This window comes from Mauremys mutica, chromosome 5 (assembly GCF_020497125.1).
Source record: "Mauremys mutica isolate MM-2020 ecotype Southern chromosome 5, ASM2049712v1, whole genome shotgun sequence".
In the NCBI taxonomy this organism is placed as follows: domain Eukaryota; kingdom Metazoa; phylum Chordata; order Testudines; family Geoemydidae; genus Mauremys; species Mauremys mutica.
In genome coordinates, this window is record NC_059076.1 from 81,724,484 (window position 1) to 81,742,776 (window position 18,293).

Sequence of the window (18,293 nt, forward strand, 5' to 3'; positions counted from 1 at the left end):
CAACCCTTCTTGCTTACTTCCAGGACTAAAGGACCATACTCTTCTGCCAGGATTGCTTGCTTGCTCACTTCTCAGCAGGGTGTGTGTGTGTGTCACTATTTTCCTCTGAAGGCCCTCTGCCTGCTAGTAGGGCCTTATATGAGACAATAATAGCCACAGGGCTTTTCTTGGTGGTGCTCAAACCATCAAAGCGTAGCATCAATTGGAGGTCTCCAGGGGGAGAAGAGAGTCTCTTTATGTCAGTTTTAAAGAGAGAGGCCTCTCATTAACAATCAAAATAAAATAAAATCCAAAACAAAACCCCAAAAACTTCTATGCTTATTGGGGTCAGGAGCCCACATGAGAATTCCTGGTATCCTTGTGAGCTAGTCTGGGGTTGATTGAAGGGTACTTGATAGTTAATACTGAATTATGTGTTTATTGTAAATTCTTTCCTTTAATGAATTTCAGGTTTTTAGAAAATTTAAAGTCATTCCTTTTTAATTGTCTTGTAGCAATGGTAAGCAAGAGAGAGAATGTGCTCTACAGCCATGAGATTAGTGCTGCAAAAAAAAAAACCTTAAGAGCATATAATATTTTGTGTTTTATGTAATTCATAATTTTTATGTTTTATGTAATTTATGTGGCGGTTAGATGATGGACTTTCTTAAGTTTCAAGGTGTGAGCTACTTGTCTGACAGGTCTTTTTTTTTTTTCAGAATGACAACTTTGGAATACTTACTGGTTTCTATGCTAGAACTGAGTTTTTAAGAAGTGATTTTCTAGATATGATGACCTGAAATATCTATGTATTAAGAGTCAACAGTTTGACTAATGGTAGATCATGGCCACAGATCATCCTAAGCACCCCTTCAAAGTGTCATTTTTCCAGCTCAGTTAATTTCTGACATATCTCACTTTGTCAGTCATGGAAGTGGAAATTTCATTACAGTTGTATGCCTTTTGAGCTTTTCTTAGTGTGTGTTTGTAATAGGTTTTATGGGTGATTAGTTATGTGAATTGTGGCATTCTTGTGGATGGAAAGATTTCTTAATTTTTTTTCATAAACTCTGTTTTGTCTGTAGTTCTCAGCATTTAGACTTTTTAGTTTAATACTTTAGTTTAGTACTTGTAATATACAGTATAAAGATGAAATTGCTTTGCTTTCTTGACACTAAAAATGTATAAACATTATATACTAAATGCAAAATATAATATTTTTAGTATTTCTCTTATTTTTTAGAAATGGTCATCAACATTCACATAGGAATTCTCTTAACAGAAAAGACCAATGGTCCATCTAGTCTATCTTCGTTGAAATAGTAGCCAATGCCTGATGCTTCTCAGGAAGCATTACAACTGTGATAATGCACTTTTTAAATTTTTTATTTTTTGCAATACTATGTAATGGAAAGAAACTTATTTCTGTCATCAACAAGTGCTCAGTCTGTAAAAGCTAGTAATCCTTGTAATTTATTTTGTGAACATAGCCATGGATGCTAAGATTACTTATAAAAATCTAATTATTTTATCACATCTTAGGTGATTTGTTTCATTTTATTCGATGGCATTGTGTTCTCCAGGTCAATTATATGTTGCTTTAAAAAAGCATTTCCCTATCTCTCTTTGAAATTTGTTCTTTTTCGTCATTACTCACTTTCTTGTTCTTATGAGAAAGGGTAAATGTGAGCACCTTGTAGGCCTTCTTAATATCTGTATCCTGTGTCCTCTTCTTCCTCTTTTCAAGCTAAATAATCTTAATCTTTTTACTCTTTCCTTGATTTGAATTCCTTCCTCTATCAGTCCTCCAAGTGTCAAGTTATGTTTATTGCTCCTCTCTGGACCTTTTTCTTATTGTTCTCTATCACCCCCTATAATTATGATATTTTTATTCTTTTTATCTTTTAACAAATTCGTACTTCTGTAGTTTTTAGCTAACAAAGGGCATAAACCATTAAGATATTGTTAGACTCGTAACAATTATCTTGTTCATCTATCCAATGTTTCTTGCTTTTAATGCTGTTCATACTAGAAAGATTCTCTAGATGAAGTATGAGATTGGGTGGTGGCATTATATGCATTAGGTAAAACTGGCATCATGTTGCCAAAGTGTAATAACCCTTAGGGGAACTCAGTGTTAAAACTACTGAATTGAATGCAGCAATTTCCCATAACAATTTAAAAGGCCTGCCGGCGTGCTAAAGTTGTAGCTAAATGTTTCAGTTAACACTCTCTAACATGACCCTTAAGCCTCATTTACATCACACAATTAAATATATGTTACAATATGTTTACTGCCATATAGAAGTAACATAATGTAGTGTTTTTTCTTTTTAAAAATGAAGAACAAAGAACCGTATATCCTCATTCCTATATCCTTCCCTTCCCCCTCATCCACCTCTGTGAACTTTAATTCCCAGTATAGAAGCTGGTTATGTAGATCAGTAGAAAAACTGCCTTCTGGATTTTTAATGGGATATGAAGTCTTTTACTTCTAGATCACTAACTCAAGTTATAATTATTTAGTGATTATATATTTATATAGTGCCCTAATTTTGCATGGCTCTTTACAGAGATGATAGACATGGACCCTGCCCAAAAAGACTTATAGTTGACATCCCACAAAGGAGGAGTAGGGAAAGGAGAGTTTTTAAACAAATGAAATGCATAAATGTTCCTGCATCTTCAAATGGAGGATAAGGTAGGAGAGGAGGGAAAGAGTACAAGAATGAAGTAGTGCAAGAGTGAAGAGTGGTAGAAAACAGAGGGAAAGAAATGAGTTTTGAGAGGGGATTTGGTGGAGTAGAATGAGGACTGTTGGGTTTCAGGATAAGGGATGACACTTGGCCTTCAGGAAGAGAAATATCATGGCACATATATAGAGCAGAATGAAAAAGGCACAAAGGTGAGAAATTGCTATTTAATGTTTAATTGGTGCCCTGGTGGCTGTCATATAAGAGAAGGCAAGGATTGATTGAGCATGGATACTGACCCACATCGGTGGGATAACATGGGGAAACATGTGCTGCCGTTGCCCTTATTGTTTCTGTTCTGTAGATTAAAAAACAGTCTTTAGGGCTGATCAGATGACATCATTCATGGGGGGCTATTTTTTTATTTTAAAAATCCCTGCCAACCTGTGTATTGTGTAACAGTACAAATGTTAATTAACTCACAACTATTGCCAAACACTGATTAAAAAGAGTACCAGATGAGAATATTAAGTTTAGTCTGAAGCATGCTCCTCACTAAAAGGCTGATGAGTAATTTTGTTGTGTTTAGCTTTAATAGTCATCCCTTAACATTAAAAAAAATCTGTTAGGTCCCAAAAAATATGGGCACAACATCACAAAATTTGGAGCTTCTTTCATATCTCAATGTCCATCGTTCTATAATTTAACATTATGAAAAGGCCAACAGGTGTCTTTGCAGTTGTCATATGTCTCATGTTCTTTTCTCTCATCTTCTGCTTTGCCATATGATCAGGCAGGGTACTGAAATTCAGGCTGTGTCTACACTTGGAGCTGGGGGTCTGATTCCCACCTTGAGTAGACATACTCACACTAACTCTCACCAAGCTAGCACACTAAAAATAGCAGTGTAGACGCAGTAGCATGGGCAGTGTCTAGCCACCCTGAATCCATACCCAGGGGGTTTAGACAGTTTATACTAGGGGCAGCTAGCCAGTGCTTGCACTTTCTGCTGCTCATGCTACTGCAGCTACGCTACTATATTTAGCTATGCTACCTCGAATAGAGTTAATACATGTCTACTGAAGCTGGGAATTGCACCCCTAACTCCAAATTTAGAGGTAGCTATACAGTACAAGAACTCTGCTTTTTTAGTATATCAGAGAATCAAATTCTTGTATACTTACATATCCTGCTGATGGCAGTAACAAAGTGGCAGAATAAAAGTACTGAGGTGTCCGTTAGATCTGCAAAATAATCTCACACATATATGAACAAGTTTTGTGTGAGCTAGTTACCTATTCATAAGTACAAGGGATACTTGCACACACAAGCATCTCTTGATACATGCATTCTTTGTAGGTTCAATGTAGATGCCCATTTTTGGTATCTTGGGCCTGATCCTTGATTTGATCTCCAGGCAGAACTCCCTTAAGATTACACCCCAAGTATTTTACTGTCAAACACATGCTTATCTGCATTATCTGCACTTAGTCTGTGCAGCGGTAGTAACTTTGTGTGATGAGGAAAATACATACATCCCGTAGGTCTAATATTCTGTGATGATTTCTTGAAGATTGTCTCTGTGACACTACTGACAGGAAAAAATGCAGCATGCCTTTGTAAGGATAAATTTTACGTATAATAAACTTTTGAGAGAGTCACAAAATAGTGTCTAAAAGGGACTCAAAGAAACATAATAAACAAAGATAGAGAAGTAATTTCTTGTCCTTTGCTTATCCTTCTGGTCTTTATTTCTGCCTACTCCTTTCATGCCTCTTGGTCATACCTGCCCTCAACCAGTCACTGTATACCATCTCTGTGTCCTCCTGCATCTCTTGATCATTTTCCATTTAATCATCATCTGTTTCCTTCCTCCTCCCCCATCTTCCTATATTAACTTCAAAGATGAATAGTAGTGTGTAAACAATCATTTAAATCACTGCCATTATGGAAGAAGCCTCTTGATTTTTTTAAATTGGTTTGGGAACTTCAGATGTCAGTTGCCGTGGTCAGGCTGTGTGTGTAACTTGGTTGAGTAAACTTATAATTTTGTACTATAACCCTCAGTCTTCCACATCCTTTTTCCACTCAACTGTTGTGTTAAGATCACTGAAGCATCTTACCTTAATCAGATTGCAAGTTTCCTGAGGCAGGGTCCATGTCTTCCTATGTGCTGTACAGTGCCTAGCACAATAGGGTCTCAACCGAACACTGAGGATTAGCAATACTGATCTTACCGTAACTTTCATCTTCCCAAGAGTGAGTCAGAAGCTTTCCTTTATAGAGTGTCCAGCAGGCAGGCAATAATGCTTGGTCATTTGACCCGTTGCCTGTCTAGAGACTTAAACTTCCAGCAACCCTCATCTTAAAAGCCCATAACAGATGCCCTGGGATGTGTGGATGCACCCCAGTACAATAAACCAGTGGTCTTCCCCATTGAGGGGCACGTCAGGAGGAGCGCCGCCGAACAAAAGAAGAAAGGGGCAGCCAGAGGAGCACTGCCCTAAGATTGGCTGGAATGCCGCCCCTTACAGTGTGCCACCCCAGGCATATGCTTCCTATGCTGGTGCCTGGAGCCGGCCCTGTGAGAGATCCTGAGGGAAGAGTGGGAGTTCCACAACGTGGAGGGGTTGACAATGGCACCCCCACTCATTCGTTCGCTTTCAGCGTATTGCGATGTATTGCAGTTTACGTGTGTCTGGTTAAGTGGATTTACAGATTATATTATCTAGTTTTAACTAAACTAATCTTCACAAAATGGACAAGAAACTGCGGATTAAAGATAATACTAATAATGCGAGCACAAGCGAACAACAAGAAAATGGCAGAGCTGAGTGTTCTCCTACTCCTAGTATGAGCTCTTCATCAGCCACACTACAAGGTAAAAACAATGACAATCTAATCAGATCTGACAAGAAGTCGACCAAAAAAATTCGAAATTATCAAGAAGGCTATTTGAAACATGGATTTACATCCGCTATCGTTAACGATGAATCGCCTCCTAAGTGTATATTGTGCCTTGAAATATTAGTTAATGATAGTATGAAGCCATCACGATTAGCAAGACATTTAAAAACTAAGCATCCAGAACATGAAGACAAACCTCTACAATTTTTTCAGCGATGTTTAAAGTCATGCGATACTCAATCCAGTACTTTTACAAAATTTCACTAAACTTAATGATAAATATTTAGAAGTCTCTCTTGAGGTTTCTTACTTAATAGCGAAAGACAAAAAGCCACATACCATTGGGGGAACACCATCTTCTTCCTGCTGCGGTAAAAATGGATGAAATAATACATGGAAAACAATGTGGCGACAAACTAAAATGCATTCCTTTGTTAGCAAATACTGTTGGAAAACACATAAAAAACATTGCTGAAGATTTGAAGAAACAAGTATTAGAACAAATTACGCAGTGTGGGAGGTTTGCTATACAGTTGGATGAAAGTACAGATGTTTCTACATGTCTCAGCTTATGGTATTTGCTAGATTCTGTTTCAATAATGGAATACATGAAGAACTACTTTTTTTGAGCCACTAAGGGAAAGATGTACCGGAGAAGATATATTCTCAACAGTAAATGACTTCTTTAATACAAAGTTTTCCCATAAAACATTTTTTTAAGTGTAACCACTGATGGAGTGGCTGCTTTGACTGGAATAAAGAGAGGATTCCGGGGTAAGGTTACAGAGATAGCACCAAACGTGAAATTCATTCACTGCATCATTCATAGGCAAGCTATTGCAGCAAAGAAGTTGGAGCCAGAAGTGCACAAAGTGCTACAGGATGTTATCAATGTAGTTAATTTTATAAAAACAAGACATTTAAATAGTAGAATCTTTACAATACTTTGTAATGAGATGGAGAGTGACCATAAAAATCTTTTGTACCACACAGAGGTTTGCTGGTTATCTCATAGCAAAGTGCTTAAAAGAGTTGTTGAACTTAAAGATAAGTTACAAATTTTTCTTTTACAAAAATAGAAGTGTTCAAAAGTTGCTCACCTTTTCTGTGATGACAAGTGGCTGTCAGTAGTATGCTACCTAGCAGATATTTTCGAAAAAATAAACACACTTAATCTGTCCCTTCAAGGTAAAAGTGACGTTTTAACAAGTGAGAAAGTAACTGCTTTTCGAAAGAAACTCATGCTATGGAGAGAGCATTTTGAAAACAGATGTTTGGAAATGTTTCCATTGTTATGTGATTTTGTTGCTGAAAACGATGTAAGTGTATCACCTATAAAAATTCTCATATCTGCACACTTAAAAAACTTGGAAACAGAATTTTCTAACCTGTTTAAAAATCTTCCAAATGAAGAGTTTCAGTGGGTTTTGAACCCATTTGTTAAAAACATAAAAATGCAAGACCTTCCGATTAGTTTGCAAGAACAACTGATTGACATCAGGGAAGATGGAAATTTACAAGCTGAATTTCAACAAAAACCTTTGCATAATTGGTGGATGGGATTGAAAAATGAGTATCATGATTTAGTAAGCGCAGCCAATGATGCACTTCTTCCATTTGGATCTACATATCTTTGTGAGGCATTTTTTTCAGCTATGACAGCCATTAAAACCACGGTGTGAAATAAACTGAACATAGAACCAGACCTTCGAATCGCTGTATCACAAAGTGTTAAACGAAGATTTTCAGAAATAATGAAGCATATTCAATCACATTGCTCTCACTAAAAAATGTTACTATTAATAATATTATTTTAGTGAGAGCAGAAAGGTTTTTTTACCATTAATAAATAAAATAAAACATTTTAAAAAAATATTGTTTATTTCATCTTTATCTCATCCGTTTTAATTTCTATTTTTTGTGTTTTATAATGTACATAATATATTAATACAGTAGTACATGTATATAATTTATACATAAATATACTTATATTGGGGGTGCGTACTCAAAAATTTTTTACTGATAGGGGTGCGCAATCAAAAAAGTTTGAAGACCACTGCAATAAGCTATCAGTATAACTCTTACTTTGGGTCAGATTCGGCTACCCATATTCACCTCGAGTATAGTCTTACTCATATAGTCCTATTGAATTAAATAGGTCTGCTCAGAGTGAGTCTCTTCTCAGCAGAAGTAAGGGTGGCAGAATTTCATCTCCTGAATATTGCATTCAATTTTGATCTTCTCAGCCTGAAAATAAAGCAGGTGAAATAGAAAAGATTTCAAAAAGGTCATTAAAAGAAGGGGCATATTTGTGTAGTTCTGTTGGTGGGACGCATAGGTGCTGGGGGTGCTGCTGCACCCCCGGCTTCAAGTGGTCTCCATTATATACAAGGTTTACTCTTTGATTCAATAGCTCTCAGCACCCCCACTGTACAAATTGTTCCAGCACCCCTGGTGAGATGTATACAGTTTGAGCCGAAATCAAAGCTTCAGTTAGCTTTGGACCATGCCCTATATGAGAAGATTAAAAAGAATGGCATTATTTAGTCTGGCAAGGTATGCAGTAGTAGGAGATATGAAAGAAGTATGATGGTGTTTTGATGATTGTGTCCTTTCATCATGTTATAGATCAGAATATGGAATGCAACATTTTAAAATGACTAAAGTGAAATATTTTATACCATGTATTGTCCACATGTATAATTCATTTGCCTCAGGAAATTAAGGCAAGTGGTTTAGAAAGCTGCAAGAAATGGTTAGACATATCTCTGAAGAAGAATACCATTTGCTATTCTAATTATGTAAAAATGTTATAAGAGGTGTTGACCCTAGTACTTCAGGCCATAGCTCACCACATGTAAAGATTGAGAGAGAATTTTTCACACTGTGATTTAGCACTATGGGAGTTTTAATCATTCATCCAAAACACCAGGTGCAAACTGCAGGTGAAGGTAGGAGACTAGACTAGATAAACCAATGATCTGCTCTGGCATAACTCATACTGTATGTTCTTGTAAAACGAATATTTTCAGATAATCATTCAGTTTGGGATTCCTATAAATTAACCATTTATGGCTCAATCCTCTCTCCTTGGTGCAGCCAAAACTGATCCTGGCTCCAAGAATGCAGGATTGGGTCCTTGGTAGGTATTTGATGGTAACCCCAAATTGAATGGGTATCTTTAAATAGGACTAAAAAGAATATATCAGTGTTGCCATACCAGCACAGAAATTGGTGTACATTTCTCCTTTATTATTAAAAACAAGAAGTCCTTAGCTTGGTCAGATGATTCAAAAGATTACAGGAGGCTGTAATATCCAGTGGTTCAAACACCAAATCAAGATTTAAGTTATCATAGCAAATTGAAATATGGACATACGTCAGCCAGTACATTGTCCATTTCCTTCAGTATATGCAGAACATTTCAAGGTATGCTATTATACACACAATATAATCCCTTGCATAGCAGGTGCGGACTGAGACATATAGCAGGGTGTTAGTAAGAAGACTGATGAAAACCCAAAAAACTCTGCATGTATGCCAGGAGATATGGTGTCCCCAGGAAATTAAAAACTATATGCAATTATATACATGGTATGTGCTTGCTATGTACTCATAAGCCAGAGATGCCAGGTTCTTATATGAAATCTCTGATCTGTAAAAATACTGTGGAGAAAGTTATTTAAATTAGCAGCAGTAACTGACTTAGCCATTGTAATGTCATTTTGAGGCTAGATGATTTAGTAGCTGAATGTCTTTGTAAATATTGTACTAAGAAAATTCTCGTTCTGTTCCATTAATTGGGACAAAGCTATTTGGTAGACGATAAATATTGACATATGGGGAAAATATTACTTGAAGATGAAGGCAAATGTTTCTGTAATATGTTCTAAAACTGGTTTAATTCTATTAGGTTTAAAACTTTAATCTGATTTGTCAAGAAAACTGTTCATGTGTCAAATTAGTCACTCTATTCCCTTGAGCTTTTGTATTGTATTTATTATTTCATGTGTGCTTAATATAAGGCATAGTAGAAGGAGAATAGTCAGTGCATTCAGGTAACAGGGATGCAGCTCATGCAACACAAAATAAAAGGAAAATATCTTAGAGTTTGATGACCAAGGGGTCACTTAAAGTTGGTGGAAAACTTGTTAACACAATAACCACTAAAGATAATTTTATGGTGAGAAAGCTGAGCAGATACAGTAACTGCCAACCTCAACCTCTGCACTTTATCAGTGGTTTTTGCGGAGAAAAAAATACTCAGTCTTCTTGAGAGAAAAATATAGTTTATTTCTGAAGATGTTCATAGTATGACAGGGTGAAAATGTCATGCAATAATGAGAAAGTGCTGTAGTAGAAAGTACTTCTAAAAAATGAAGTGCAGCAAGAACCCTGACCAGAAGCCTTACAAAGCCAACAGCAAGTTTTCCTTTCCTTGACCTGTCTTTGTTGACAGGCAACCTAGACTTCAATATGCAGTGCCCTTCTGAATTCAGAAAAAATACATGTTTTGGAGTTCAAGTGCTATATACAGTTTTCTTGATGAATGTTTTGTCTCATAATTGGAATAGTGCAGAAAGATTTTTACTGCTGGCTAGATGAGGCATATTTACCAGACTTTAGTCTCTTTTGATTCCTCTCTGGCTATGTGTACGCTGCAGCCTGTCAGCATAATTTATGTCACTGAGGGGTATGAATAAACAACCCCCTTGAGCAACATAAATTACACCTGCATAAGCACTCATGTGCACAGCGCTATGTCGGCAGGAGAGTTTCTCCTAAAGACACAGCTTCTGCCACTCGTGCAGGTTTTATTATGCCGATAGCAGAACTCTCTCCCGTCAGCACAGAGCATCTTCACCAGACGCGTATTGGTACAGCTGTGCCGCTGCAGCGCTGAATGTATAGACATGGCTTCTCTTTCTGACAACTTTTGTTCTGTTCCTCCATTCTATAGATTTACCTTATGTAAGCAGGGGAATGGTCCTGCAATTGTGGGGAACTTGCCTGGCTTATATGCTATCTCGGTGGAATTGGCTAGCACCTCGCTCCCACTACCTTTATCCAGAAGCCTACCTGACCTCGAGGACTCTCCTTCCTCACCCCCATGTGACAGAGTCCTTGTAACCTCCACAAGGCTGGGCCCAGGATTCCTGGGGGATTTGACCTCCAGTTTTATCGAGGTCACTTAGGACAGGGGTTAGTGTCCTCACTCCGGATACCCTCGTCGCACTGGATGCTTTCCTGACTCACTGATCACTACATACAGTTCAAAGGAAATGCACAATTTATTAAACAGCAGCTAACAATAAAATTAGAAAAAAATGGGAAAGGCTAAAGGGAACAACAAGTAACTATGCTTTGGGGGGATGTGGATACCACAAATGGCAGTCTCTGGAACTCAAAGAAACTTCACAGTCTGTTTCTCACACGTTGCAGGCCGCCTTCCCAGGCTCTTACTCAGGGCCGCCCAGAGAGGGGGCAAGTGGGGCAATTTGCCTCGGGCCCCACAGGGGCCCCGTGAGCCCTGGCCCGGCGGTGGTTCAGGTCTTCGGCGGCATTTTGGCGGCGGGGGGCCCTTCAGTCGCTCTGGGTCTTCGGCGGCATTTTCGGCGGCGGGGGGCCTTCAGTGCTGCCGAAGATGCGGAGTGACCGAAGGGCACCCCACCACCGAAGACCCGGAGCGCTGCCCGGTGAATACAAGTGCCGCAGCTCCCCTGCTTTGCCCCAGACCCCCTGAATCCTCTGGGTGGCCCTGCCCTTGCTGCACTGCAGTGATACTGCAGATCAGACATTTGGTCTGGTAGTGGCTATGCATCTTCAGGTTCTAGGCTTCTTCCCAGCATTGGTCCTCCTGTTGGGGATATAATCCCCCTCCAAATCTGGGCTGCAAGACCTCTTGTCGGGCAGCATCTCCCTGTGCTGGGCTCCCAGCTGCACACTGTCCTGGACTCTGGGCTGTCCCCGCCCCACTCTGCCTCAGCACTGCTGCTATTCTGCCTCCAGCTCAGCTCTGCTCTCTGGGCTGCTTCTCTGGTCCTGGATGTTTTGGCTCTCCTCTCTGGGCTGTTTCTTTGGCCCCCTCTGGTTCTGGCTGCTGTTCTGCTCTGCTCTGGCCCAGGCAGCTCCAGCTTTTATGGAGGACATTGGCCTGTCTGTCCTGTCAGTCAGGCTAACCAGGAGCATTGGCCCCTCCCCATTGACCCTGGGGACTGTCAGTCTCAGGATCTTGATTTTTACATAGGCCCTTCCCCTTTCCTTTGGTTCTGGGATAGGGCCAACTAAAAACCCGCACTAAGTTTCAGTAAGGGGCCAACAGTCCTTTACACTTACATAAGCCAATGATTAAATAATTTTTAAAAGCCTGATCCTGCAAGATGCTGAGCTCTTCCTGTAAGGGGCTGAAGGCAATCAACTCAAATTGACTTCATTGGGGCCATTAAAGATAGCATGTGTTTTACCTTTAAATTCAAAATGTGCAGGATCAGGCTATTGGAGCACTCAGCATTTCGCAGGAGCTAAATGTCTTATGCAAAACATGACTATGGTGTCCACGGTATCTTCCTAGTTCATGATGACAGTATAATTGCCATGAAAGTATTCCAATAACTTGGTGCTATTAACCAGCTTGTATTTTCTAGCCTTCTCATTCTTAGCCTGGAGAGGCAGTAGATAACCCAGAAAACTGCCTTTTGAAGTTGTATTGAATTCATTGATTCTGTGTGAAGCAGATCAGTGGTTCCTAACACTACAGTGTAGATTAAATCTTTGAGGATTTTCAGCTTTGTATAGTCATTGAAAGCATTGCACACAGGGCTTTGTTTTTATTTTGCAAAAATACTGCAGAAGCTTGAAGACTCTTCTAAAAAAAAAATTATATTGATCTTATCTTTGATGGTTAGTACTGTATATCGATTTTCTCATGGCACAATTTAGAGATTCCAAGAATAAAAAAGATCTTTAGATATCCTGAAGTATATGGCTAAAAAAGAGATGTTTCCATATGTCTACATGCTGATATGGAATATCCTAAAATAACTGTTTATTGATAACTTAAAGCAGCTCTATTATGTTTTTTAAAAAATCATGTTAATAATTTTATGGTGTGAGATCTGAACCGACATAGTAACTGACAACCTATGCACTTTATCAATGGTTTTTCCTGAAGAGAGGAAAAAATACTGCTTATTTCTGAAGATGTTCATAATATGACAGAGTGAAAATGTCTACAATGTTTAGAAAACTATTTTTAAATAAAAGGAACAGGGTCATTTAATATTCAGCAGTATGGGGAGAAAAGTATTTAATCACAAAATGTAGGTGAGTGTGTTTTCATATAAAAGGATTTAAAACATTACCTGCACTTAGGGTTGCCAATTTTGGTTGGATGTATTCCTGGAGGTTTAATCACATGACATAATCTTTAATGAAAGATTAATGTTTAATTCCTGGACTACATGTGCCTGCACATATCAGTATCCTTAGATTGAGTGAACAGTATCATTGTACCTATATCAACTGGTATTTGTGCTAGGAAAAACAAACATTTTGACATGAAAAAGGAGGTGTAAAGTATATTTGAAATTGCCCTAAATGTAAAAGGGAATTTGCTTAAATGAAAAAAAAATTAGCTCTGTATTTAGTATATATGTATTCCATGTAATTTTGCACTTTATCTTGAAATTCCTAAATTGAGATTCACCTAGGTCAAGAAGTGTGAGAGCCTTCTAGAGAACTTCAAACTAGATAGGATGATAAAAAACCTTTCATTTAAAAAATCTGAATTACAGTTCAGTAGTAAATCAAATACTTGCTTAGAATAATTTTAAGCGAGACAATTAATTAGTTTGTTTGAAATGAAATATGTTTAAAAATGTAATAGGTGAACTGATCTAAAGCAAACTTGGTTTTGTAGAACAGAGTGAAAATACAGTTTCATATTGCTTTGTGATATGCACTGTACATTGTCATTTTAATCCTTTGTCACAAAGGGAACGGCTGTTACCATCACTCCTTGTAAAGTAATATTCTAAACTGAGAAGGCCTCCAAGGAGAGAGAGATCTCATAGTCTTCCTCCTGAAGACAAAGGAAATAACCTTAACACACAACACATTATATAAGAAACAGCAGCTCCTCAGCTTATGGGGCATTGTCAGATATTTGACTCCTCAGATCTAGGTTTTGTTTATATATAGTATTTATACACATTTTTTAAATAGTTGGCAAAAACTAATATGAATGATTTTTATTTAAAATGGCAATGGAAATGTTTAATATTTTTAAACAATCTCTTTCTGTGTTAGAAAACCAAATGTCTGAACTTTGTGTATGAGAACTTGTAAGTGAAACTGAGTACTCAATGTAAACTGAATGAAACTGGAAGTATAGTAAGGAAACATCACTATCAGAAATATATTAGATTTTAAAAATATATTTTTATCTTTACAGTGTCCCTTCAAGATATGACTAGAAAAATGATTTCTGATTTTTATTTGCAATGTGAATTTAAATTTGCAGCATTACAGCTTTTATCCAAGAGTAGGCACACTGAAATGCACAACCAGGGAGAACTTCTTCCCAATGCCTGTGTTGTGCTTATGTTTCAATAGTCTGTCATGAAATACTAGGTTTAGATTCTCACTAAAGGACAATTTTCTAAACACATAAACAGCAACAAAAAACATGGAAATTAAACATTTACATTTCAGAAACAGACATTGAAACAGAAGATCCACATGGGTAGGAAAAAGCCAGGCTCCCCTTAAAAGCATGTACGAGTGTATCTTTCTCAAAAGAAGAAAAAACAAATAGCAGATAATATTTTCCTTGTGCTGAAAGCCAGAAATATTTTATTTCAGGGTTTCTAGTTGAATTTGGCTATGCAGTTTGAGCACACAGCAGATTAGATGTATACTGTAACTTCTGTTATTGTTAACGGGTTTCTTGGCTAATCTATCAGGCATGCTGCTGAAAAATTAAACTATTGTGTGTCTTGTGAACAACATAGATTGTTTCAGATACTGTTTAACTGTATTTTTTTAGAAATAGGATCTTTGTTTCTGTGTCAGAAAGACATGGAGAACTCTCAGGAATTAGATGACCACTGAAGTATTATTATAATATATATATTTTTATCTTCTTAAAGGCGGACATAAATTAAATGTAGAGAAGAGTTTCAAATAAGCTGGGCTGATGTGCATACAGAAGGAATGAAGTATGGATGTGAAAGAACGTAGGCCTTATTGCTCCCTGACAAAGAGCAGAAGAGACAAAGAACGACGTTACACAAATTCTTCAGCAGAAAATGAGGAGTGCAGAGTGCCTACACAGAAGTCATACAGTTCAAGTGAAACCCTGAAAGCTTTTGATCATGATTCCTCCAGGTTGTTGTATGGAAACCGGGTGAAGGACTTAGTCCACAGGGAAGCAGATGAGTATACCAGGCAAGGTAGGTAAAGTGTTCTAATACTAACTATGCACAATTTGGTTAGTGTGTCAGTGAGGCATTTCATCTCTGGGTGGGATATGTTGTCATGATAGTTTTATAAATAATAATAATAATAATCAACATGTATGTAGTACGTTTAATTTATAGCTCATTATTATCCCTGCTTTAAAGATAGTGAAAAAGAGACAGAACAAATTAAGTAAACTACCTAAAGTCAAGCAAGAAGTCAGTGACAAAGTTGTGAACAGAACTCAGGTGTCCTGAATCCTTGTGCAATGTTAAGATTATTAGACTATAGCTCTACTGCATCCGATTATCACCTTGCTCAGTGTTGTGTTCATATAATGTGCCTAAAGCTATGCATAGATACAGGGTGATAAATAATAAATAAAACCTCTGTCCCAAAGGACTAAACAACATCAGTATGTTAAGTATAATAATGCAATGATGTTTTTCTCCTATAGGTCACCAGGGCACTAAAAACTGTGTTGTACTGTTTTACAGCTTTTGGGTGGGCAGGGGGAAATTAGTTTATAGTTAAGGTCTATTTCTAGTGGACGGGTATCCAGAACAGGAAAAACTACTAGCACTAACTTACACCATTGTTGGCTTTTCAACAACAAGGTCAAGGTCTGAAAAGACATGAGGATTAAACCTAAAGATGGTCCTCTCCAGTCTGATTAGATGTGAATTAGCTGAGCAGCATATGGAAGCTTCCACTGTCACTCTCCATAAACCCTGGATACAGAATTTTAGTCTCCCGGGCTGTCATTCCTGCACTTTTAAATAGTGCTCCTATTTAATTAAGAAACAAAATGATGAAAGGTATACAGTGCTGAAATCCCATTACCTGAAAAGAAAAGATCTGGAGCTGACATGAACTCTGTGTAAAAAGTCCAGTACTTGTGTGTTTGTCTTTTTGTGTGAGGGGGAAATGACTTTCATGGGTAGAAAAGGAAGTTTTCTCCACAGTGAAGAATTCTCTGGTTTTACTTTTCTGAAATTTATCAAAATCATAACTTTAAAAAAATCTGGCTGAGAGATTTTTCTTTTTACTTCCTCTATGCCAGGTGGAAGCCAGTGGCTACGATAGGACTCCTAAAGTGATCATGGTTACCACCAGAATCATAGGAAAAAGATGAACGGGACCTTAGAATTAAATCTCACAGGGGAAAAAAATTCTGCCAAAATTTCCAAAGGGGGAAAAAAATCTGTTCCTTAAAATTTTCACCTAAATTTATCGTTTTTTAATGAAAAACAAAAAACTGATTTTTCTTATTCAAGTGGTTGCTCATGTCTGTTCAATGCTAGATGTGCACGCACCGCATGCACAATTGCTGGAGGTTTCCCCCTCAATGGTATCTATAGGGCCCTAGCACCCTCTGGAGCTGTGTGTGTATGCACTGGTATAAGGGGTGCCGCTGACCCTGCGCCCTCTCAGTTCCTTCTTACTGCTCGTGATGATTGCTGGAATGATTCTTCTTGCGGTGGCAAGGCTTTCTTTTCCAGTGGTTGGACTTCCTCTGTCATATTCTGTATAGTTGTCATAGTTGATGTATATAGTTCTTCATTAGAGTTAGTGTATATAGTAGTGTTAGTGGTTGTCCCTGTTGTCGAGGGACTTTTTGCCCGCGGGGCTAGATGTGCCCTGGTTCCCAGGCTTGAAGCCATGTGCCTCTTGCGGCAAGCTGATGCCAGTTAGCGAACCTGCACACTAGCTGTCTAAAGTGTCTGGGGAAGTCTCATGTCAAAGAGAAGTGCCAGATCTGCAGGGATTTCAAGCCCTGTACCAGAAAGGACAGGGACGTTTGGCTGAAAGCCATTCTTATGGAGGCGGGCCTCAGACCAGCCTCGGAACTGAATCTATCTGAATCGTGCAGAGTACTTTGGCATCTGTGTGGAGCACTTCCCTGGCACCATGTTCTTCTCCATAGTTGGTGCAGATGAAGAAATGTAAGAAACGGTGCACTGAGAGAGGATTCTTCGGTGCTGAAGAGAGACAAGCAGGGAGGGACTGGCATAGTGAGATCTGTGTCAGGCCATTCGTCCTTCCCCAAGCCACTGATGGCTTCACAGACTCCACCTAGAGCACCGACTCCGGTACGGGACACACCATAGACTCCCAGGAGCAGCCGTGGGCCCAGATGGTTGCTGGCCGCCTCAACACCAGAGGCCTTTCAGGCAGCAAAGGATCTGCTGACACTCCTGTTCCTGCCGACTTCTCAAGGACTCCCACTAGAGTCACAAGGGAACAAGGGCTGGCAAGCTCTGGCCTGGTACCGACCACTGCAGCACCATTCAGACGCAGGCCCTCCATGGTACCCATGCATTAGTCAGGTACTGCACTGTCTTGGTTTCCAAGGGGAAGAATCCTCTTTGGAGTCGGAAGGGGAATTCTTTGCTCCATCCAAGACCTAGTGGTACCCAGCCTCCGGACTTTGGTACTGGCCCTCCCGCTGGCACTTGGTCACTGGGCCACTGGCTGATGCAGTGGCAGTACTAGAACCACTGCGGGTTCCCCCCAGTATGGGGGTTCCCTTCCCACCACTCATACTCTGTGGTGTCAGAAAGGTGGGCCACCACCTCTTCCCGCCCAGCACCGGACCCTAACTCCAGCACCAATCCCGGTGCTGACATTCAGGAACTGGCTGCGATGGATGTAGTGGAAGCAAAAGAAGAGGGCGGATCCCCTCCTTTGCCACAGGCCTCCTCCTCATTGTCCCCGGATGAGGCAGTTGAAAGCCCTAGAACCTTGCTTTCTCAAGATGACTTCAGGGCCAACAAGTCCTCCTGAAAAGTGGCAAACTTCAGTCTGAAAGTGAAAGAATAAGGAGTTGGCACACAGCCTGCCGCTTCCTCCAGAGTAGCCTTACCCATAAATGAAGCAATGTTTGGGCCTGTTAAGACACTGTGGCAGACCCCTTCTTCTCTGTCCCCCCCATCTCAGAGAGGGCAGAGAAGAAATACTGTGCCCCATCAAGTGGGTTTGACTAGCTTTACTCTCACCTTCCACTGGGATCCCTGATAGTATTGGCAGCAAATGAGTGAGACAGACAGGGCAGTCAAGCGCTACCCCCAAAAAATAAAGAAGCTCAGAGACTAGACCAGACTTGATTGGACAAAAAGTTGTATTCAACAGGCAGTCTCCAACTATGTATCTCCAACCAACAGGCTCTACCGGGGAGGTAAGATTTTAATCTGTGGAACTCGCTGTCCAAATTTAAAGATGTCTTCTCACAGAAATTGAGGCTGGAATTTGCGG

At 39.2% G+C, this 18,293-nt stretch overlaps 1 protein-coding gene across 1 annotated transcript in view; it reads left to right on the forward strand.

The window, feature by feature from the left end:
- The window catches only part of TENM3 (teneurin transmembrane protein 3), a 1,686,859-nt gene that overhangs the window by 1,166,222 nt on the left and 502,344 nt on the right, over positions 1-18,293 (forward strand). The window contains exon 10 of the mRNA XM_045017713.1: positions 14,729-15,031. Within this exon, the coding sequence (XP_044873648.1) occupies positions 14,800-15,031 (232 nt within the window). The 5' untranslated portion in view covers positions 14,729-14,799. The remainder of the gene's footprint in view (positions 1-14,728; positions 15,032-18,293) is intronic.